Below are 24,255 nucleotides of genomic sequence, written 5' to 3'. Positions count from 1 at the left end.
TGTTCATTGATCATGATCCTCTCTCTGCTGCTTGTACAAGTTGTTTGAACTCGGTCTTCACCACCAGCATGAGCAAAGGCACTGTCCCTTCATTGTGTAAGGTCTCAAACATGGTTCCCATATTCAAGAAAGGTTCCCTCTCAGATCCACAAAATTACAGACCAATAAGGCTTACTTCTGTATGCTACAAGTCCATGGAAAAAATTGTAGCCAACTGTATTTACTCCTATCTTGAGCAAAATTCTATACTCACTGCTGAGCAATATGGTTTTTTATGTGGCAGGGCAGGACAGCTGTTACTGATCTATGACTTTGTAGCTCTGGGATTAGATACGGGAAGTGTGGTAGATGTGATACTGTTTGACTTCTCTAAAGCTTTTGATGTGGTAAACCATGCATTTCTACTTAAAAAAACTCCAGTGCATTGGTATCACAGACCTGCTGAGCTGGATCAGCCAATTTCTATAGAGCAGGACAATGAGCGTGTCTGTCTCAGGTACCAACAGCAGCTCTAGAAATGTCACAAGTGGTGTGCTCCAGGGCTCTGTGCTGGGATCCCTGTTTTTCTTGTTAAATGTCAACCACTTTCCATCTAGAATTTTTAACAGTTGTAAAATTTTCATTGGCGATCTCAAGCTCTACTTAAAATACAACTCTTCTCCCCTGCCATTAGCCCTAGGTACATTGTCATGCCAGAACGATATTGACAACATCTGCAGTGTTGCAGATTCATGGGGCCTTGCTCTCAAAAAGGCTAAATGCATTGTCTTGAGGTTCCAGTGTGGTTCTGTGGCCTGGCAACAGGCCACAGAACTGTATTAAAGTTGTGTTTCTTGCAGGATGAGGACGAGGAGGAGGATCAAGAGGGTAGACATGGATCCCTTGGGGCCAACAGCCTCAGCTCAGACCACTGTCATTTACCAAAACCAAGTGTTCAGTCCTCCAAGCGAGCCATGACTAAGCTCTCCATTGCCTGCTGCCTCACCACTGTCTTTTTGGTGAGTCTTGGGGGTTCTTGTAATAGCTCTCTCTCTCTCTCTCTCTCTCTCTCTCTCTCTCTCTCTCTCTCTCTCTCTCTCTCTCTCTCTCTCTCTCTCTCTCTCTCTCTCTCTCTCTCTCTCTCTCTCTCTCTCTCTCTCTCTCTCTCTCTCTCTCTCTCTCTCTCTTGGCTTCTAATCTGTATGCTGTGACAAAGTTCTTCATTAATCTCTGCCTTGCCACCACATCCTTGTGAAGTCTTGCCTTGTGTGCTCATTAATTTTTCAGCTTGGCAGACTTTTTGATGTGTTTATATTATGTTTTATCCAGATTGGTGAGGCAATTGGTGGTTATCTGGCCAACAGCATTGCCATCATGTCTGACTCAGCCCACCTGCTGAGTGATCTGGTCTCCTTCATGGTCTCCCTGATGGCCATTTACTTTGCTATGCGGCCAGCCTCAAAGAAGATGAACTTTGGCTACCACAGGGCTGGTAAGGCAATGTTTATTTCTCCTCTGTTGATGTAATTTGCTTATCTTTCTTCTTCTTGCTTTCATGAGAGTTCTTTGTATTATTCTGGAACATTTCAAGTCACTAGTTATTGTAACAAGATTATGTGATTTGCTTCACGAGTTTAGGCCAAAACCTGAAGCTTGACAGACACAATTCTGTATAAAAAACAACTCTGGCAATTACAAAGCACCCAACATTTGAATGGGATTGGTGTGTTGTCACATATGTTACACTAATACATTGGTGGCATGCAGCAAGGGTCCAACGCACCACATAAAAAAAAAAAAAAAAAAAAAGGCAGAAAATGAGGTTAAAGTTCAGCGATATGCAAATTACTGTAACTCTTTTAAGTTTTGAATTACCACCTCCATTTGTGTATCAAAATCAAACTTGAAATGCATTATTTCGGATTTTCAAAATGCTTTAGTAATTTTAGTAAAATTATGTATGTTTATTTTTATTAAAGAATAAATAAATAATTTTAAATTCTCAATGTATTTATCAGCTATTACTGAACTTCGACCTCATTTTCTGGCACAATACTGCTTCAAAAATGGTGGTACATGTTAATATCAATAATAATAATAATAGTGTAAAAACATAATTAATGATAACATTATTATTGTTATTATTATTATTATTATTATTATCATTATTATTATTATTATTATTATTATTATTATTATTATTATTATTATTATTATTATTATTATCATCATCATCATGCTCCCCCATACTTCCTCACAGCACGTGACGTCACACTCCCGCCAATGTCTTACCCACCCATGATATGGGATATTGGACCCTTCTCTGTTGACCCCTAAAACTGGCTTGCTTACCCTCTCATTGCTATAGGATAATATACCCTTCTCTCTCGACCCCTCCCTGGGTCAGCAGCTGTGCCTGTCTGGAAGGTTGAAAATAGAAGATTTTTTGTAGGGACTATCAACCATACATCCACTGTAACAAGGGTCTTACATTCAATCCCAGCACATAGAGGACAGGTTAAACTAGTGTTATAATTATGCAATAAAATGGTTTTCACGGGGGGTGGTGCATTGGACCCTTGTTATGCACCACCACTCAATAGTAATAATAATAATGATAATAATAAGTGATTGTGCTAATAGAAATTATAATTATTTCCACAGTAATAATAATAATAATATACCTTTTATTCATCTTGTATAATGTGTAGGGAATATGTTGTCATGTCCACCAAATGTTCTTGAGACAACAGCAAGTATGGACATGATTGATAAAAGGCTTCAATAGTGCTCCCAGTGTTCAGTCATGGTCTACATTTGTCTTCTGGCTTACAGAGGTGTTGGGGGCTGTCGTGAGTGTGCTTATCATCTGGGTCATCACCGGGATCCTGGTGTATGCTGCTGTCCAGCGCGTCATAACCATGGACTTTGAGGTGGAGGCTGACACCATGATCATTGTGGCAGGCCTTGGAGTCGTCATAAACATCATGTAAGTGTGGGAAATGAATCCTGCCTTGCAAGAATTAGGAATTCAGAAGATAAGACCTGCAGGGGTTTCAAGCTCAAAATAAAGGGAATGATAGTAGCACTACCAAGAGCTACTAATAATGATCAATATATACATAATTAACGAGGAGACTACACACAATAAGCCTTGAAAAGCAATAACTCCTGCCTTCCTTCCAGCCTTGGTGTGGCCCTTCACACAGGTCATGGTGGGCACAGTCATGGCCACGGCCACAGCCACGGGAGGCCCCACACCCAGCAGCAGCCCTCATCCACCTCCCCTGATCAGCCTCAGGGGTCTTCAGGAAATGCCACTAACATCAATGTTCGGGCAGCCTTCATACATGTGTTGGGGGATTTGATCCAGAGCATTGGTGTCCTTGTAGCTGCATACATCATCAGATTTTATGTAAGGATTTGTTAACATCCTGCCTGCCTTGTGACATATTCATCTCCTGTTAGGAACCTAGATTTAACTCATATATTTTTTTTTTACAGACTTCTCATTCTTCATTAAATGTAGCCAAACCATATTTAAGAATGTTTTCACTTTACCATTCCACTCACCAAAGTTTTCTTACTGCGTCTTCAATACACTTTCATTGCTCTCACACTCACATTTTGTCTTTCAACATGTCCCATTGAGATAACCAATGTATACAGAAGTCTTTCATTTTCCACTGCTAGTCTGCCATGAATACTTTTCATTGTTTACTATCTAATCCTTTAATTATTTTCTTAGTCCCCTCTTGTACCAAATGTTCACATTCCCATCTCAAACTAATCCCATACAACCACCACTGACATCTTTGCTCTTTCCTCTTTTAGCCACAGTACAAAGTTGCTGATCCCATCTGCACCTTCATCTTTTCGGTCCTTGTCCTCTTCACAACGGTGCCCATCCTGAAGGACTTAGCTAATGTCCTAATGGAGGGAGCACCCCCGGGAGTGGACTATGCAATGGTGGTATCCAACCTCACAGCTCTTCCAGGCGTCAAAATGGTGCACTCCTTACATGTGTGGGCGCTTACCCTTGATAAGAATGCTTGCTCAGTTCACTTGGCCATTGGTGGGTGTTGAGGCAGTTGGTGCCTTCCTTTTATAGTCCGATATATTGATTCAGTCCTTTATTAGTTGATCTGACACAAAGAAAGTGAATCTTGTTCCAGTAATTCTTTTCTATTATTCTTTTGCTCCTCATTGTAAAACAAACATGATACACATTCCTCAGGGGTGAGATGTTCCTCTCACAACCTCTTCTCTCCACAGACTCCAACACAGACCCAGAGAGTGTGCTGAGGGATGCACAGCGAGTCATCAGGTCGAGGCATCAGATCTTCCACACGACCATCCAGGTGGAGCGTTACCAGCCACTACTGATGGACAACTGCCATCAGTGTCAGCCGCTCACCTGATTGAGAGGTACCTGAGTCATTAGGATCCACCTTCACCTGTTTTTTTTTTTTTTTTTTTTTTTTTTTTTTTTTTTTTTTTTTTTTCAATCTATGTATTATAGAGGTTTACAGCTGAGTCCTTTTTGATGCATCTTCTGTACGTGATTGGTGGTCGTTTATCCTGAGAGTGCCAAGTGTGTGTTAGGTGTGTTTGTGTGCATGCATGTATGCATTTCCATGGCATATTAACCGCCCAAGTTGCATTTCCATTCTCAGGAGTAACGAAAGCCAACTGACGTGCTCAAGTTACATCAGGTGAGGGCTGGTGTAGTGCTGTGCCTTGTAGTCAGATCTGGACAGGTTCCGGTGGCTGTAAAATGTATATTAAGAATCTTTCATTGTATAATAAGTATTTTCATGTGTGGCTAGGGCAATCAGAACTGCATCTCATGCAACAATAATAAAGTAGAATTTATTCCTAATAAATTTTGTGTATATGTGATTGTGTTACAAAGTCTACTGTCTGACATAATTGAGAAAGTTTTCAACTCCTGTACTTTTAGGTATAATTAGGAAATATTGTTAGTTTTGATAGGAAGCCATAGTATTACTGTGTGAGTTTGTAGGGATTGTATTTTTATAGAACACTTGTGATACTGAAGTAACTCTGTTGAAAAATTAGGACCAGAAAAAGCAGGCTTTCTCAGTATTCTGCTCAATGCTTGCTGGGTGCCCTGGGTGAGGAAAGGTTGTGATATCACCTCATTTATACCTAATGAACTCTGTGGAGAAATAAGTAACAAGTAAGTGTATGTATATATGAACTTTGCTTATAGATTTTCTGCCACTTTTGTACCAATGCTGGCTGGTGAACAGTTTGCTCATAGCAGAGTCACCACCAAGGCAATGCTTGGTGCAGTCTGTGAGTGTCGTGGTGCTCTTAGAAAGTTGAAACATTGAGATGTAACATTTATATTGGTTTGAATTTTTTGTTGTGTGAATGTGCGCAATATTCAGTAAGATTGTAACAGTTGCTTGAATATTCAAACTGGATTTAAGATTGCTGTTGAAGTATGGCTTTTGGCATTGGGACATTTTTAATTGGGGCATTTGCAATGGTCTGGAAAAATTGCCAGATTCACCAGCTGACTTAATTTTGCACAAAAAACTTTGTGTACTGGAAAAATATCTTTATGTTACTTGTATGTTATTAAACTAATGAAAATATCAGGAACATTTCAGCCATCATCAAGGAGAGAGCAAAAAATATGGCAAAAGATGAATACTACATATATCTTGGGTTTGGGATGTATAGCCACCTTGGGATAAAAGCTATTTCTACTTCTATACAAGTTTATTTTATCCATTTAAGTCTTATAATTAACATGATACTATGAATCTTGGCACATATGAAAGAAATAACTGTGTTTTAATGCAAAATCTTAGCAAGACACTGGTGAAGATTGCTTGTTGGCATCGTGCCTCTCAACTTCTTCCCTGAGTTGCTGCTTGTCTATTTATGTCTCCCAACATCTTCTCTGAGTTGCTACTTTCTGTGAAGATACAACCCAGCCTTTCACACCTTGGTTCTTCTTTAAACCACAGCACATGTACAGACCAATGTTTTACAACAGCATTGCAAACTCAGATCTGCCTTGGGTTTTTTGGTCTTTTGGAAAAGTTATTGTGTTTGATATTGGTTGGCCCTTTCATCTTGGCATGGTTTCAGTGATCACAGTATCTATGCAGCACAAATAGTATTTGTGCAGTTCTTTTTAGGATTTTGCCAGATAAAACATTAGTTCCTGTAGAAACCAGTGGAAAATTTTTTTTAAATTAAACATGTAGCAGGAGACTAGAAGTAAATATGAAAATGCTGAGAGCATAGTTGCAAGTATTTAGCTTATAATAAGTGTTATATAGAGTGTCCATCACCAGATTTCATGGATACTGTTAGCATAAACACTTAGGATTAATGTATGATTCATCAAAATGTATCACGAGGCAGTTTTAGAATGTGGCTCTCCAAAGAACTATGGGAGTGTATACCAAATCCTACATTAAAACAGCCAGTGACCAGCAGCAACTCAGACCATTCCAAACACCCCAATTACAAGGTGCAACTGAGTACTACTCTTTACAGAAATGTTCCTCACAAGCTTTCATTTCCTTATTTTCTTATAAAATTATAAACCAGCACAGCTCCTCATAGTATATGGAAACTTGAGCTGGACTTTTCTCATGGTTGTGTTTCTTCCAAAATTGTCTTGCAACAGGTCTGCAGTAAATCAACTGATGGACAGTTGATGCTTGCAGAACACATTTGAGTGATTGAGTGAAGCTATTATGTCTGTTGGGCATCTCTGGTTCCCTTTGTTTTTTATATTATACATATCCAGTGAACAAATTGTACTGAAGAGTATATTAAGTTTCATGGGATTCTCACACAAGCCATACTGCCTGAGACATGACCAAACAACCCCATCCATGACTGCATGCAAGCTTTCCACACACAATGTCCCTTCCTCTGTGGGTGACAAGTTGAGTTGAGGTCTATATAGATTGGCTGAATATTCTATTTCAAAAAGCTTTCTTAACCTGATTTCAAAATTTGAATGATTGAATATTGATTCTCAATTTTTTATGACAATTTGTTTACAAAATTATATGTTCTCAAACAAAAGATATAGGTCTATTAGAATCAGTACAAAGGAGAATGACTAATAGAATACAGGGGATGAGGAGTATTCCTTACAAGACGAGATTGAAGCTATTAAATTTACATTATTTAGAGAGATGTAGATTAAGAGGGGGCCTGATGGAAGTCTTCAAGTGATATAAGGGTTATAACAATGGGGATGTAAGCAAAATTTTTATGATCAGCAACCAGGTAGAACAAGAAATAACAGGTTCAAGCTTGAAAAATTTAGGTTTAAGAAAGAGATAGGAAGAAATTGGTTCTCGAATAGAGTGGTACATGAGTGGAATGGACTCAGTAATCATGTTGTTATTGCTAAGACATTAGGGAACTTTAAGAGAAGATTAGATGGGTTTATGGATGGGGATGATAGGTAGAAATAGGTAGGTATATTTCATACAGGGATTGCCACTTATAAGCCTGGTGGCTTCTTGCAGCTTCCCTTACTTCTTATGTTCTTATGTTCACAAATGTGAGCCATTACACACGTGTGGTAATGTTACTCTCATAGCAAAAATTTCTCTTTTGAATGTTTATGTTATGCTGGCAATAGAGCAGGTTACTGTGAGGACATTGAGGATCTTGGATGTGTATAGTATAACATCACAAAATATACAGCAAAAGATTACTTTACCCTCAGAATAGTATGCTGTCACTTGCCATTTTATGTGGAATGTGACGTGGCCTTGTTGAATGCAAACATGAACACAGTGATTCAAAACAAAAATTAAGAATGAATACTAACACATTTTATCCTTTTGCAGTATTCACTGCTGCCCTCCTCATTGATTCAGTAGATGTAAAGATATATAAAATTTTAGAGTCACTTTGTATTTCCATTGCTAATCTGAAGTGGCCATGTACAAGTGCTGCAAAAGATATCAGATACACAAGTGGAGCAAGTGAAAATACCAAGAACATTTTTCATGAAAAAAAAAAAAAAGATAAATGATAATGATGAATGTAGGACTTATGAATGCACATTTTAGTTTGTTTGTATTGTTTTTATTATAGTGGTTGAAAACAGTGTGCATTCATAAAACAGTAGGTGTACCAGCAGCCATGACCCCAAGTGATACTGGGACAGAGGCTGCCTCACCACCACCACCTTAGCTCAACTTGTCCACAAAGGTAGAACTCCCTTTGCATTGCAATGAATATTATGTATAAACTTTCCATGAGTTCAATGAGGGCATGGGAGGAGGCTGTCCACACACTTCATAACACACCTCACATCCCTAGCACAACACACTCTGTGATGTATTTTGTAATACAGCACACACACAACATACACCATGCCACTGATGAACACACAAAGGATGCACCAGGTGGAGAGGTACAGGAGATTGATCATCTTGAATATTTTATGTACATGTGAGTTATATTTTTGCAAATAATTCCACTGGTGTCATTTGCACAAAGTGACTCCATACAGAAAGTATGCATTGCATCATGTTCACTATACTAAAGTTGTTAATGGGTGTCTGTATAAAGAGTAGTGTTTTGAGAATCCTAGTATGTTGCTTGACCATCAACCAAAGGAAATAGGCCAGGGAAATAATATAGCAACCAGTATCATATGCCTTCCAACAATAGTGAATGTGATACACACTACTGTTATTTCTCTTGCATTATGTTTATACTTGTACTGATTTTTAGTCTTGTGGCATGTTTGAATTCCTGAAACGCAGCTTTTTGTGTAGATATACAATATAAAGCTGCAGTAAAGTGCATAAATAAGAAAAAATAACTTATATGAAGACAAAACCTTGTGAATACTTTGTGCATGAAGGCAGTGCATAAGATTAATGATTAATGAGTACATCTCTACTGGTGTAGCCTTTTGCGTGTATAGTGATGCAGCAACATACATGACAGACAGGGGTCACCATATGTTAATTTGCTATGCTCTCTCTCTCTCTCTCTCTCTCTCTCTCTCTCTCTCTCTCTCTCTCTCTCTCTCTCTCTCTCTCTCTCTCTCTCTCTCTCTCTCTCTCTCTCTCTTAGTAGGTCTTCCACGAGATATTAATCATATATGAAATTTTATATAGCTGTACATAATTTTATAAAGCTCCCACCATAACACTCACACAATTAAGCATGAAGGGAGGGTCTGCCAAGTGTCTTGGCACCAGCAGAGGCCTGCCCTTGACTGTGCTAGTAAAGGGCAAAATTCACCAAAGTAATCAGAGTAAATAAATAACCTACACTGGTCATTTTTTGATAAACTTGCTTTATTTTGTTGAATTTTATTGTTACAAAAATGAGATAGTACTATTTGATTTCTGTCTCACATTTCATTCACGTCAAGTGGTCGGTCATCTGCAAGTGGAAGTCACAGAAATGTTTTATACAATGGACTGCCTTGCCTGTTGTTGAGTGCAGTGCCACATTTAAGCTATGCAAAAAGAAGAAAAAAATGGCACTACCTTATCTCAGTTAGCTACATTCCTGGAGCATTTATTTTTAATCTCATCACATTTTTTCCGTCAGTAAACAGTGAGTAACGAGTCACTTCCACACTACCCACTGTACAGGAAATTTTTTACCTAACCTATCTTGCCAGAAGCTTTATGGGCAAGTTCTGGCCTGAACTGTACATTTATTACATTTATTAAGATCACTTACATTGTATCACTATGTGGTGGGGAACAAAGACTGATTACATGTAGGCATACCATCCAGTGCAAAGAATACACCTAGTTGCAACAAATAAAGAGGAGTGAGAACTTTAGTATACAATTTGTTGTTGAAGTCAAAAGATTTATACCTTGTATTTATTTTTAGTTTTGTTTTATATGTATCTTTTGTTGAAAATTATATATATATATATATATATATATATATATATATATATATATATATATATATATATATATATATATATATATATATATATCAATAACATATAATAAAAGATATCTTTTAAATAAGTTATTATACATCCACCAACTCCTGCTAAACCTCATGGCCCCTGCGTCAGCAAGTAAAGCACACAGCTGTCACTGTGTGTGTGTGTGTGTGTGTGTGTGTGTGTGTGTGTGTGTGTGTGTGTGTGTAATTCTTCCTAGTGACTTGAGGATCACAAGCTGGACTTGACTTATGGTCACCAGCTATTACTCTACCAGAGATAGTAAGGCTGAGACCTTTTACACAATGCACTCTATCCTCCTGCTCAGGAAGGACAAAACCTACTCCTGAACAGGGTATGGACCTCAACCTAACAAATGATAGGCAAGGACATTTCCACTGAGCTAGTGAGCTGTGTGGTAGTGTGTGTGTGTGTGTGTGTGTGTGTGCAAAGGACTATATCAACCTTTGCTGTACACTGTCATTGCTGTTTGCCTCAGTGAGACATGTGATTACAAATACTTCAAGTATATAATATTATGTAGGACACAGATCCTGCCAAATATATGGTTAGTTAATAGAGTCCTTAATCACCAGGTATGTTACAAAACTCTTAAGGAAACATCATTACCACTTCTCAAAACATCAATTTGTGTTAAACATACTCAAAGTTGCAATGACACTTGAAGAGTTTTGGGCTTTAAAAGAAAATGCTAGAAATGTTTACAAAAGATACAAAATTCAGAATTATAAACTAAAAAGGAAGTCTGGAACATCAATAAACACCTAAGTAAAAATCAACATACTGCACCTTGTTACTGATCCCTATGATAAACTGTACATCCTCATCAAATATTTATATTTAAATATGTACCTGAATTCACTGGTACTAAGCAACCCTAACTTTTCAGATCCATACATATAATGACATGGTTGTGCAGCTCAGAGTACTGAGCACCTTGATTATCTGTTACTGAAATTAAAACGGAGTGTACAAAAGCCTAATATGAGTAACACTGCCCCTCCCATCCCCACCTCAGGGACTCGAGACCCACCACAACTATGCATTGAATAAGCCTCTGAGCCACTGGGCCTGTGAGCTGCACACATCATTCCTCCAAACTTTTAAAAAATGCAAAAATGATAAGGTCCCCTTTAACAACAGTGCCTCCTCTGAGTAGACATAATGCACCTATTGTCACAAAACAGCCAACGGTACAATAACAAGCTCACTGACGTGTGCAAGAGGCCCTTAGAGCACAGAACAGTAGCTGCAGTAGTTGTCCATGTCGTCCCTCTGGTTGGTGACACTGAAACTTCCCTGAGGCCGGTGGTCCATCTCCCACAACCCCGGCGTCTGAACGATCTGCAGGGACAGTGACACTGAGTCAACTACTGAGACCAGAGAGAGAGAGAAAGGGATACAGTCTGTTCAATCAACCTCATATCAAATCACTAGAAATGCTGAACAACTCAACAACAGCACATATGAATAATTATGTACACACACGTTTATATGCTGTCTTTTTTTCATCATCTGGCAATAAGTGCAGTATTTCATCACAAGTTTTTAAGCTAGACACCTCAATATTGCTCTTCAATCCTTGTGTTGATAGATCAATGTGACAAGGATGGTAAAGAGGGAGAAACGTTATGGCTTAACTCATTGTAGACTTTATAGTAATGGATATGAGTGATAAAAGACAAGAGGATGAAGGAAGAAAAGAAAGAGGTTGGAATTCAGTGGCAATGTGAGGACAACCCACAGGTGGCAGGTGAACAACACATGTTCACACAACTCAGACTGTCACGTAATAAGGACTCCCTCTCTAATACGAGTTGCATCACACTTTCTCAAACCTAAGAGAACATCTTATTCTGAGTAGAAAGTTCTATATAGCTTTCTCATTCATCATGGTGTGAACTGCATTCAAAATTTTAATAAAATGTTTTGAATGGAGCATAACCAGAAGGAGAATGAACTTTGAGAAGACTTGCACAGGTTTTCCCCACCACGACTTTTCCATAGGAAAACCAAAACTGCAAACAAACATGAGCAGTATTATCAACCCTTTACCTTCTGTACCAGTTCCTCAAAGGCACACTGCACTCCATCTCTGGTCTTGGCTGAGGCTTCAATGAACAGCATGGCATGACGACGGGCAAACTTCAGTCCATCTTCCCTGCTGACCTCAACTTTCTCCTGCCAAGTCAAGAACAGGAAAGAATATATGGTAATTAAATCACACTGAATGGAACTCATGTGAACATAATTTTTTGCCTTTCACTTTACAAAACAGATAAGATAGCAGACAAAATGTGTAAGTAGTGAGTCAGAAGTAATTTTTCTACATCCATGTTTATCTGTTTGGTCTTGCCCCTATCTCTGTATTACCTATTTAGTTATCTGAGAGTAAATATAACTCTTTACATATTTCTGTCTTTATCTGTTAGAATAACTGTTTTTTTTCTCTGTATGGTAAAAATTACTTTACATCCATCTCAATCTACCAATCTGTCTATTTTTTTATATAATTATTTATTTTCTAATGTAGGAGGAGCATCAGCAAAGGGCAACAAAACTGCAATAAAAAAAAAAAAAGACCCACTGAGGAGCTGGTTCCTGAACAGTCAAGAGCGGTAGTAAAAAATGATAGAATAAGTGTCTTGAAACCTCCCTCTTAAAAGAGTTTAAGTCATAGGAAGGTAGAAATACAGAAGCAGGCAAGTAGTTTCAGAGTTTACCAGAGAAAGGTGATTGAGAATACTGGTTAACTCTTGCATTAGAGAGGTGGACAGAATAGGGGTGAGAGAAAGAAGAGTATTGTGCAGCAAGGTCATAGGAGGAGTGGAGGCATGCAATTAGCAAGATCAAAAGAGCAGTTGGCATGAAAATAGCAGTAGAAGATAGCAAAAGATGCAATACTGCGGCAATGAGAAAGAGGCTGAAGACAGTCAATTAGAGGAGAGGAGTTGATGAGACAAAAAACTTTTGATTCCACCTTATCTAAAAGAGTGGTATGAGTGGAACCCCCCCTCATACATGGACGAACAATGCCCCCTTACAGAGTTAGCAGCTGATGGGGGTGAGAAAAACTGACAGAGACAACTCAGAATGCCTAACTTCATAGAAGCTGTTTTAGTTAGAGATGAGATGTGAAGTTTCCAGTTTAGATTATAAGTAAAGGACAGACAAAGGATGTTCAGTGTAGAAGAGGGGGACAGCTGAGTGTCATTAAGAAGAGGGGATAGTTGTCTGGAACGTTGTGTTTAGTTGATAGATGGAGGAACTTAATTTTTGAGACATTGAACAATACTAAGTTTGCTCTGTCCCAATCAGAAATTTTAGAGAGATCAGAAGTCAGGTGTTCTGTGGCTTCCTTCCATGAACTGTTTACTTCCTGAAGGGTTGGATGTCGACAAAAAGACGTGAAGAAGTGCAGGGTGGCATCATCAGAGTAGGAGTGGATAGTACAAGAAGTTTGGTTTAGAAGATCAATGATGAATAATAGGAAGAGGGTGGGTGACAGGACAGAACCCTGAGGAACACCACTGTTAGTAGACTGAAAAGAACAGTGACTGTCTACCCCAGCAGCGACAGAATGGTCAGAAAGGAAACTTGAGATGAAATTACAGAGAGAAGGATAGAAGCCGTAGGAGGGTAGTTTGGAAATCAAAGCTTTGTGCCAGGCTCCATCAAAAGCTTTTGATATGTCTAAGGCAACAGCAAAAGTTTCACCAAAACCTCTAAAAGAGGATGACCAAGACTCAGTAAGGAAAGCCAGAAGATCACCAGTAGAGCAGCCTTGACAGAGCCCATACTGTAGATCAGATAGAAGGTTGTGAAGTGATAGATGTTTAAGAAACTTCCTGTTGAAGGTAGATTCAAAAACTTTAGATAGGCAGGAAATTAAAGCAATAGAACAGTAGTCTGAGGGATTAGAATGATCACCCTTTTTAGGAACAGGCTGAAAGTAGGCAAACTTCCAGCAAGAAGGAAAGGTATATATTTATAGACAGAGTTGAAAGAGTTTTACTACGTAAGGTGCAAGCACAGAGGCATAATTTCAGAGAACAGTAGGAGGGATCCCATCAGGTCCATAAGCCTTCCAAGGGTTTAGGCCAGCAAGGGCATGGAAAACATTATTCCAAAGGATTTTAATGGGTAGCATGAAGCAGTCAGATGGTGGAGGACAGGGAGGAAGAAGCCCTAAATCATCCAAGGTGGAGTTTTTAACAAAGGTTTAAGTAAAGAGTTCAGCTTCAGAAATAGATGAGATAGTGGTGCCATCAGGCTGAAATAAAGTAGGGAAAGATGAAGAAGCAAAGTTATTGGAGATGTTTTTGGCTAGGTGCCAGAAGTCACAAAAAGAGATATCTTGAAAGATTTTGACACTTCTTTTTTAATGAAGGAGTCTTTGGCTAGTTGTAGAACAGACTTGGCATGATTCCAAGCATATATATGCTCTCTCTCTCTCTCTCTCTCTCTCTCTCTCTCTCTCTCTCTCTCTCTCTCTCTCTCTCTCTCTCTCTCTCTCTCTCTCTCTCTCTCTCTCTCTCTCTCTCTCTCTCTCTCTCTCTCTCTCTCTCATTTACCTTATCAATCTTATTCCCCACCAGCATCTTGACAATATCTGTGCGAGTGGAGTAAGTCTCTAGTTCATTGAGCCACATGTCCAGCTTGGCAAAGGTGTTCCTCTTGGTCACATCATACACAAGGATCACGCCTTGTGCCCCTCGGTAGTAACTTGGCGTCAGGGTGCGAAATCTTTCCTGTCCTGCTGTGTCCTAGAGGATGAGAGAGACATGTGATGTGAAAATAGTTTGGCTTTCCCTTTAATATCTATAATGCATCAGTTCATTTTAAGTTCATAACCTATTCAAGTAAAGTTATTACATAAGAGAGAAGGCAAGGTAGTTTCTATTAAAATTTGAGAAAACAGCAATGGAATAATTTGTTTTAGGTTGCATACACTCATTTACAACAAACTTTGAGGTATTAAGGCTAAATATATATAAAAAAAACACAACTCACCCATATGGCAAGTTTTACTGTGTTGCCATCCACTGTAATTGTCTTAACCTTGAAGTCTACCCCGATGGTTGCACTCTGCTCAATGTCGAAAGTGTCATCAGTGAACCGCAACAAGAGGCTGGAAGGTAATGGAGGAAGGCACATACATGAATATTTTGGGCTGCAGGAACCAATAAGTGTCATCATCAATCTACTGTGGCACTACATTACATAACTGGTGGGGATCTTAGCTTACTGAATCATCTCCTTTATAAGAGTTTACCTGCTAAATATATAGTCTAAATTTGAATGAGACACAAGAAGTAACACAGCATGTTTGTCTCAGACTGTGAAATAGGGGCAGTTCTGAATCATTTCATTGTGGCTTTAGCTGACACCATGTTTGGGGATCACAGGTTTGCACCTTCAGCTACACACTAACGCAAATGCCAGACATTTTATGGCCTGAACTTAAAATGCCCTGAAATGTCTTACGGCCTAAAAACTTAGCAGTCAAAGCATCATACAACCTAATTATCTTTCTGCTTAAACAAAAAAGTAGCTAAAATATCTTAAAAGTTAGACCTGAAATGGCAAAAATGTCTTACAGCCAAGGATAAAAAGAGAAGAAATGTCTTTTGGCCTAATCACTAAATGGCTAAAACATCTTGCACTCTAGCACTCTTTGGGACTTACCCTTAAAACTGATGAAAAATAATATGGCCTCAAGTATAAATGGTCTTAAATTCTAAATAAGAAACTACCAAAATGTCATGCAGTCTAAATACCTTTTCATCTTAAAATAAAAATGGATGAAACATTTTATGCTCTAAATATCTAATGGCCTAACTATCTCTTGGCATAAGATACAGCTGAAAATAGTGGCTGAGCTGTCTTGCAGCTCATACACATAGCAGCCAGAACATCTTATGACTGAATCACCTTACAGCCTAATCAAAAGATGGTCAAAACATCTTGCAAACTTATCTGAAAGTGGTGAAGCATTCCACTGTAAGGTAATGCACCAGTCTTACCTTTGTAATAGCACTTAACTCTTTTGCTTCTTTGATATCTGTATTTCCTTCTTTCATTTTACTTGTTCCCTTTTTCTTACCTGGTAAAAATCATGTTTATTTTTTACCGTTCAATTTTTATGTTGCCAAAAGAAACAATACAATTAGTTATGTCCTCTTCTTGTTCTTGATATGACTTCTGTAATTCTAAACTTTTCTTTCTAATTTCACCACATACCAGGCACAGGAAATGTCTAGTCTTCATTACTTTCATGGCACCCTTCCCATTCAGTCTTCTCAAAATCTTTTCTATCTTTTATATTTGGATTTTTGGTCCTGCATTTGAACAAAATCACAATTACAAATCTAGTGTCATATATTATACCATGTCTTCCCATTTCTTTTCTCCACTGTCTGTAGATTTTCAGGCTCTCATTTTCACTCATTCTATTGAAGCAACTTCCTGTTTCCTATTTATTTACTTTCTACTTAAAGTTCTAACTATAAACGCCAAAATATATCAGTCTCAACTATGAATATCCTAGAAAACTCTTGCAACTTAAACTATGAGCAGCCCAAACAGCTGACAGCCAAAATGTCTCACGGCTAAACTAAAGGTGGCCTAATGGTCCCGCACTCCTGTCAGGTGACCACTAGACTGCCCCACACGAGTAGATAAACCATGTTAATCTATTTGTACCAAACGTGTTATTCATTAACATTGAAATTTAATCAACACAATATTCAGGCAACACACACAAGACGACAGAACAGTTGTGGCTGATGATATGATGGTGCAAGGACCTCACGCCCACCACACTCAGGACCAGACCCGCCACCATCTCACCCACTCACCTCGACTTTCCGACGCCACTCTCACCAATTATGAGGATTTTCAGAGTAGTTAAGATGTCTTGATCTGCCATTTCTCCGGAAATGATCAATGGCGAGGAGCAACACTGTTATAAGACTGCACAGGAGAGTTTAATGATGCAGGTGACAACAATGGCTACAGTGTTTACCTCAGCCAGCTGAGGACTCAACCTTGCATCACCAGCCTAAAATTTATTTGCTACTTTTTTTTTCCCCTTCATTAATTAAATGACGTAAATATATACAAAACTATTTAGGTATTATTCAGAGCAAATTAGCATCCACACAAAATCTTTATTGTTAGTTTTGGGTGAGACACAAAACAATCATCAAGGTATAAAACGCCATGATGTTGCGTAATTCCTTTGTAGTTAACCATTTCCCTTCGTGAGCATTACCACGGCTGACAGATGATGTTGTACCCATAGTGACTTTCATCAGTCGCAATGTTTCGTCCTCTTCGTGTTATTTACGCTCTCTATAAAAGTTGATGCTGATTCTGCAGCCATATCTTTGGTCATATCTAATCAAAGAGCGAGATCCAGCAGTCGAACCCCTAGCCTTCCACACCTACAAAAATAAATAAATAAATAAATAAATAAATAAAATAAAATAAAATAAAATAAATAAATAAATAAATAAATAAATAAAAATAATAAATAAAATATAATAATAATAATAATAATAATAATAATAATAATAATAATAATAATAATAATAATAATAATAATAATAATGAATAAAATAAAATAAATAAATGAAATGAAATAAATAAATAAATAAATAAATAAATAAAATAAATAGATGAATAAATAAATAAATAAATAAATAAATAAATAAAATAGATAAATAAGTGAATAAATAAATAAAAGAACTTGGTAATTTACTTTTTCAGGTATTATATAATTTATATTACGATTGCCTTTAGTAATGACTGTACAATAATTCTTGTAAATTCCACTGTGGTCACACTACGATATATATATTTTTTTACCCACCACTTGCAGGACGTGCAATGGGGAAGACACGTGTGGGTGCACGACTTACTAGCTGATACCAGCCGTTATTGTTCCACTGTCCAGCTTTGTTTAATTGTTTATCTCACCTGGATGAAATATGTCAACTGATTATTATTATTTTGTTTATTAATTAATTAATTAATTTATTATTATTATTATTTACTTATTTATATATTTATTTTTTACTAGTGTACTGAAGGTGTTCTTCGGGATGTCTGCTATTATTATACATCGTTATGCTTACACTGTATACCTTACAGTGAAAAAGAGCGGACATAAGAATTATATTTTTAAGGGTACTTTCTTGTGAAAATTTTGAAAATCACACTAATCTTTGCTGTGATCCATCTTTATATATATATATATATATATATATATATATATATATATATATATATATATATATATATATATATATATATATATATATATATATATATATATATATATACTCGTATATATATATATATATATATATATATATATATATATATATATATATATATATATATATATATATATATATATATATATATATATATATATATATATATATATATATATATATATATATATATATATATATATATATATATATAAGGATAATTTTCTAAATAGATTCAAGGTACTGTACATTGGTATGATAAATGGATGTTACATTTCAGTTCCTTTTCTTGTATTTTCTAGTTCCTGACTTTCTATTCCAGTGAACCCGTACTTATAAAGACTAAAATGCTATTTTCAAGTTAAATAATCGTCTTAAGTCACCAAAATGATGGAACTCGAGTCTTAAATCCTCAAGACCTCATTTTAAGTCCTAAACATGCGTCTTAATGCTAAGACACCTCTCGAGGTGTTATTGCATCCCGCGTGCTCCTCAAGATAATATCCTAACAGTAAACATGGCCGCTCTTAATGAATCGCACTGCCTTCACCAGCGACGACAGAGACGGACATTTCGTGAGAGGAAGGACGTCCTGAATGAGCTAGACAACCGTGAGCTGGTGGAGAGGTATCGGCTAGACCGTGCTGGTACCATCTTCGTGACTGATCTGGTGCGGGAAAGGCCTCCTACCCTGAGATGTAAGTGATCATCACTCTGTGGTACCTGGCTACGGGCAAGATGCAGCAGTTTAGTGCTGAAGACTTTGGGCCTTCACAGCAGACCTTCAGCAGGGTCATCAGTGACACGTTGAAAGCCCTCTAAGACAATGCCATCCTCTTACAGTTCATAAGATTTACAGTCGCCCCATTGGAAATTCAAAGGAGGAAGGCGGAGTTCAGTCAGATTGCTGCCTTCCCTGGAGTGATTGGTGTCATTGATGGGACGCACGTCAGGATTGTGACGCCAAGTGAGTATGAAGTCTAGTATATCAACAGTAAAAGGTACCACAGCATCAATGTGTAGTTTGTTTCTTTATGTTGGGTACCACGTTATTGATGTGGTTGCCAAGTGGCCGGGATCGGTTCACGATGCTCGGATACTGAGTCAAAGTGGGCTCAGTAGAATATTCGACATCGGCATCGTCCCAATTGGGTGTCACTTACTTGGAAATAGTGGATATCCCAGCAAGAAGTGGCTGCTGACTCCATACCTCTGACTAAAGCCTGGAGAAGACTTCCTATAACAGGCTAACTACTATAATAATAACTACTACTATATAATAACAGGTTAACTACTATAATATAGATGTAAAGCTACCTAATCAGTTATTCCTTATCACACACACACACACACACACATACACACACACACACACACATACACATAACTAATGATTTACTCCCCATGGTTACACTTTGTCATATAAACTTTATTATGTAAAGTAATTAGAGTAATAAACTAGGTAATTTTTAAGAAAATGCCCAAATGGATATTTATGGGTTCTTTTTCTTCCAAGTTTTCATGAGAAGTGAAGTAATTTGCTAAATCATTAGTTTTCTAAATTTAATTTACCCACAGTGGTGATTTCTAGTGGTAAATATTATTAAATGATTTCAAAACACATGAAAACTACTAATAAAAATAGTTCCATGTGTTAAATAAAATTGAATTTAACCTAAGTAATAAATTTACAACTCAACTAAAGGGGTGGGGCTTCAAGGCTTTGTCCCACCAGTTATAAATTTTACTAGTAAAATTATCAAGGTAATTGTCAAAAACCTCCCCCACTAAAAAAATAAATAAATAAATAAATAAATAAATAAAAAAAATAAAAAAATAATAATAAATAAATAAATAAAAAAATAACCCATCCACTAGGAGAGAGACAAGTTCCCAAACAACTAAATAAAAATATAAATATTTTTACCTAACCAGTGCAACAGTAGAGATTATTATTATTATTATTATTATTATTATTATTATTATTTATTATTATTATTATTATTATTTTTATTTATTTATTTATTTATTATTATTTTTTTTGCATTTCATTATGTTTAAACTTTCATATCTGTTAGAAATAATTTTAATAAACCTAATGAAACTGAACCTAACCCTAAATATAATAAAACCAGGATGTTCACAGAAATTAATCTAGAGACATCATACCATTTTCAAGCACTGCATTGTAAGATTCAAACCTATATTTCAGGGCACACAGAAAAACAGTGTTGTTGAAATGGGCATTGGGCAGCTGAAGCGATGTTTTCACATACTGCACAGTGAGATCCAAGTTGATCCTCTTTCCAGAGTTTGCCAAATTGTAAAGGTTTATGCATTGCTGCACAACATCTACAAAACCAGGGATATCATTCTTCCTGAAGAAAAAGAAGACTTTTCAGCTGAGGATGGAGACAATGATGAGCAACCCCCAGTACTGGAAGTTCAACATCACTGTAAGGGAATCCTGTACAGGGATGAATTTACTATGCTTCACTTTAAGTAAGTAACACAACACACAATACTGGTTATAAAAACATTCTTCAGGATTTTTATTTTTTTTTACACTTCCTTTTTTTCGTTATCTATATTTATATGTGTCAGCCTTGTTTTGTTCTCTTATGCACTGTTATGTTGCTAATTTCATCTTCCATTTTTCACTCTCAGCTACCAGGCACCCACTTCTGCAGAGATAGAGTTGCTCACAGACATCACAGTACTGTACCAATGTTCAAAATTATAATATTCAAATGGATTATGATAAATTTTGATCTCAGCAACATCTAAAAAAATAACTAACCATTCCAGGGTTTTAATTCTTGTAAGGAAAACATATCAAGACATCTTCACAACTAACTTAACTGACCCTTTCTTAATTATTTATCAGCTATATTTATGGGAGTGTCACTGACTACAATATTAAATGTTTTGTAGTCTTCCCCTTCTGTAAGGAGAAAGAAACTTTTCACCATTGTTGTCCTACATAAAGAGCAAATACTGTATTCAGATTCCACAACATATAACATCAAGAAGTAAATAAATTTTTTCTCATTACAGCAATGATGAGTGATGAGACACCTGTGTGATGACAGCTGAGGCTGGTGTTATTCTCATGCAAATAACATTTTTTTTCCTACCTGAACTAGATTGTATGTTGAGCATATAGAAACTGCATTTAATTGAATATATACACTACTGTTTGGTTGAGTGGCTAAAAACAAGAACAAATATTACTTATACCTTTATTACTATTGTTTGTTTGTTTAAAGTGCTCCAATTTCCAGGTGTAGTAATTGTACTTAGCCTGTTCTGCTTTTTTTTTTTTTTTTTTTTTTTTTTTTTTTTTTTTTTTTTTTTCCATTATGGATTCTTCCAGGAGTGCAAGCTCAGTCTTCCTCTTCTTTTCCAGGTGGATTACCTCCTCTTAATTCAGGTACACTTCTGATGCACCAGGCAATTCTGGGCCCTGATGCTGCATAGTTGATGCCAGAAGTGGTGAAGCAGGCACTTCCTTCTCCACACCCACTGCCTCATTCCCCACTTTTTCCTCTTGGTGGGCTGCCTCTGCCACTTCCTCAACATCATTTGCTGCCTCCACTCTTCTGGGATAAGTTCTTATTTCAGGAACTAAGCTAAGTGTTTTTTATTTTATTGCTAAGAAAAAAAGTAACAGAAACCAGTAAAACTAGATAAGGGTACAATGTGCTGAACTTAAATCTGGAAATCCGGTGTTGTTTGAAAGAAGCCCATGTCTAAGAAATTGTAATCCCCTAAGATAAAATAAAAATAAGTATATGCCATGCGAAGAAGTAACTGAGGTAAGTATGCCTCATTAATACATCTACCCACCACAACAGCAATCTTATTAAGGGGAATAAGAGATGGGAATTAAGTTAGCATCATTAGTATTTTCTTTCTTGTTTATTGCTGTTATAGTTGTTTGGTTAAAGAATTAAAAAAAGGATGTACAATGTTCTCAACACTGTTTAAATAACAAATCTACCTATGTGTTTAAACTTATAATTTGTAAACTCTGAATTGGGAACAAATATTTTTTGTTTGCAAAAATTGGAGACAATGTTATGTCCTAATATTGTTATGCCCATAAGTGTCTTCCCTGCTGTTAAGGCAGGTGTAGTCAACAAGTGTTTCCATTTTACTACACCCATATATGGAGACATTATTGGAATCCAGAATTTTGATGATTAACTCATCAAGCTGAGAAAGGGGAGGATCAGTGGATCCAACACCTGAAAGGTATAAACAATATAATCTTATTTTGATGCTAATGAACTGCAGATGAAAATAAATAAGCAAATAATAAAAAAAATGCATGTTATTACATGATTAAAGTAAGTTGATTGGAGCTAATAATACTGAGTAGAGGTATACATTGCATCACAATTAGAATGTTTGTTACTGTGCAATAAATGCATCCAAATTACCAGAAAGATGCAAAATGTGACTGGTAAATAAACATCTATACAGGGGGACAAAAAATAACTAAAATATTAAATACTAATACAAAACATTGAATATTGCTGCTCTACTTACAGCAATATATTTAGTAGAATTTATTCCTAAAGTAGGTAGTTCCCATGATCTAAATCTCAACCTAAACAATAGAGCCACAACTGTTTACAGGAATACCACTAGTTTGCTTCCTTAAAAAAACTGTATCCCTTGTGTTCAGTTGAGTTACATAAGATGAATAAATTAGGAGAGATTTAGCATAATGGAAATGTGTGTAAATAACAGTTGTACACCCAGCTCTACTTACCATTTAATTTCTTTTGTATTATGACTTCCAGCAGAGGATTATTTGGAATGTATTTAAGTGAAGTTATCTGACCAATTCACTACCTAAAAGGAAAAACAAGATACATCAGAAAGTTGTTGGTACAGTGAAAGTATGAAATTTCAATCTAGCCTAAAATATTAAAATAAATCTGCTATAACTCACACACAAACAGTACAAGAAACAGCTGCAAAATTGATAACTCTTACCCATGGCAGTCATAGCTTCTCTTTGTTTTGTCACATTCTCTTGTACCTCAGACTTGATGATTTACCATCACTTCTGGCACTCCTCAGTGCAGGGAATGCCGGACACAGCAGACACCTCCTGACTGATAGTGCTCCATGCAGTGTTCCTTGCTTGCTTGGAACAACCAAAAGTTGAAAAATCACTGCAGAGTATCTTTATGTGTATCTTGTATAGCTGTGCCAGATGAAGGATTTCATCTGGCATCCAGTTTGTCTTCCTGTTCCTCTTTTTCTCTTCGATGTCTGGAGTCGCCATGGTGCGCAGTCAAAAGTTGGCACTGACAGATTGTTGCTTTGACAAGATTACAACAACTGTGGTAAATAGATATCTTCAATTGTCAAACTTAAGATGAACAGATGATTGTTGAAAATTCACTACATAAATGTATTTTTTTTATATATGATATTTACACATTTCCATCTGTTTCTTGCGAGATTCCTCGAAAAACGTTACGCAGACATCTGCTCATGTTAATTAGTGGTGCCAGTGCTTTAAGACAGTAACTTAACAAAGTCTCCTGCTAGGACAGTCACTTTGTGCTTTAGTCTTGTTGGTTAAGTTTAAGGTCTCTTCATAATTAGGATGGAACTTTAATAGAGTTTTGTAAATATGGCCACCTGATGGTAATGGCCACCAAGAGGTACAGTGACACAAGGGTCACACAATGTTGTTGATGAACCACTTGTGAAAAAGGAGAATATAATTTTGCCACCCCTGCATTATAAAACTGGGATTGATGAAACAGTCCATCAGAATAATGAAGCATGATAAACCAGCATTGCTGTACCTCAAGATGAAATGTCCAAAAATAAGTGATGGAAAAGTTAAGGAAGGCACACTTGTGGGACCGCAAATTTGTGAACTCACACACGACAATGAATGTCAAGCAACAATGGATGGAACTGAGTCAGCAGCTTGGTGTGCGTTCAAGGGTGTGCAGAGGTCTTGTGGGAAAGCAAAAACAGACCCATTATGAT

At 36.9% G+C, this 24,255-nt stretch overlaps 2 protein-coding genes and 1 long non-coding RNA gene across 6 annotated transcripts in view; 2 read left to right on the top strand and 1 right to left on the bottom strand.

Moving 5' to 3' along the window:
• The window catches only part of LOC135090632 (proton-coupled zinc antiporter SLC30A2-like), a 35,783-nt gene extending 30,059 nt beyond the window's left edge, over positions 1 to 5,724 (top strand). For 3 of the 4 annotated variants that reach the window (XM_063987572.1, XM_063987573.1, XM_063987570.1), the window contains 6 exons: positions 840 to 998; positions 1,309 to 1,471; positions 2,815 to 2,968; positions 3,166 to 3,394; positions 3,814 to 4,054; positions 4,255 to 5,724. In XM_063987572.1, coding sequence (XP_063843642.1) covers positions 840 to 998; positions 1,309 to 1,471; positions 2,815 to 2,968; positions 3,166 to 3,394; positions 3,814 to 4,054; positions 4,255 to 4,400 — 1,092 coding nt within the window. In that variant the 3' untranslated portion in view covers positions 4,401 to 5,724. The remainder of the gene's footprint in view (positions 1 to 839; positions 999 to 1,308; positions 1,472 to 2,814; positions 2,969 to 3,165; positions 3,395 to 3,813; positions 4,055 to 4,254) is intronic. The other variant, XM_063987571.1, reaches the window with a different exon arrangement.
• Positions 5,725 to 8,985: 3,261 nt separating this feature from the next.
• Positions 8,986 to 17,009, bottom strand: LOC135090633 (ras-related protein Rab-18-like). The gene is made up of 5 exons (XM_063987574.1): positions 16,810 to 17,009; positions 14,963 to 15,080; positions 14,524 to 14,715; positions 12,005 to 12,130; positions 8,986 to 11,293 (listed from the first exon to the last, which is right to left on the bottom strand). The coding sequence occupies exons 1-5, from the start codon at positions 16,878 to 16,880 to the stop codon at positions 11,180 to 11,182; spliced, it is 621 nt and encodes a 206-aa protein (XP_063843644.1). The 5' UTR covers positions 16,881 to 17,009; the 3' UTR covers positions 8,986 to 11,179.
• Positions 17,010 to 18,627: 1,618 nt separating this feature from the next.
• On the top strand, positions 18,628 to 21,780 carry LOC135090630 (uncharacterized). The gene is made up of 3 exons (XR_010262064.1): positions 18,628 to 19,198; positions 20,444 to 20,733; positions 21,641 to 21,780. It is a non-coding gene; the product is annotated as an uncharacterized LOC135090630 (long non-coding RNA).
• Positions 21,781 to 24,255: the final 2,475 nt, after the last annotated feature.

This window comes from Scylla paramamosain, chromosome 35 (genome assembly GCF_035594125.1).
Source record: "Scylla paramamosain isolate STU-SP2022 chromosome 35, ASM3559412v1, whole genome shotgun sequence".
Lineage (NCBI taxonomy): Eukaryota > Metazoa > Arthropoda > Malacostraca > Decapoda > Portunidae > Scylla > Scylla paramamosain.
The sequence above is the reverse complement of the archived record's forward strand: the minus strand, read 5'-3'. Positions and strand labels throughout refer to the sequence as shown.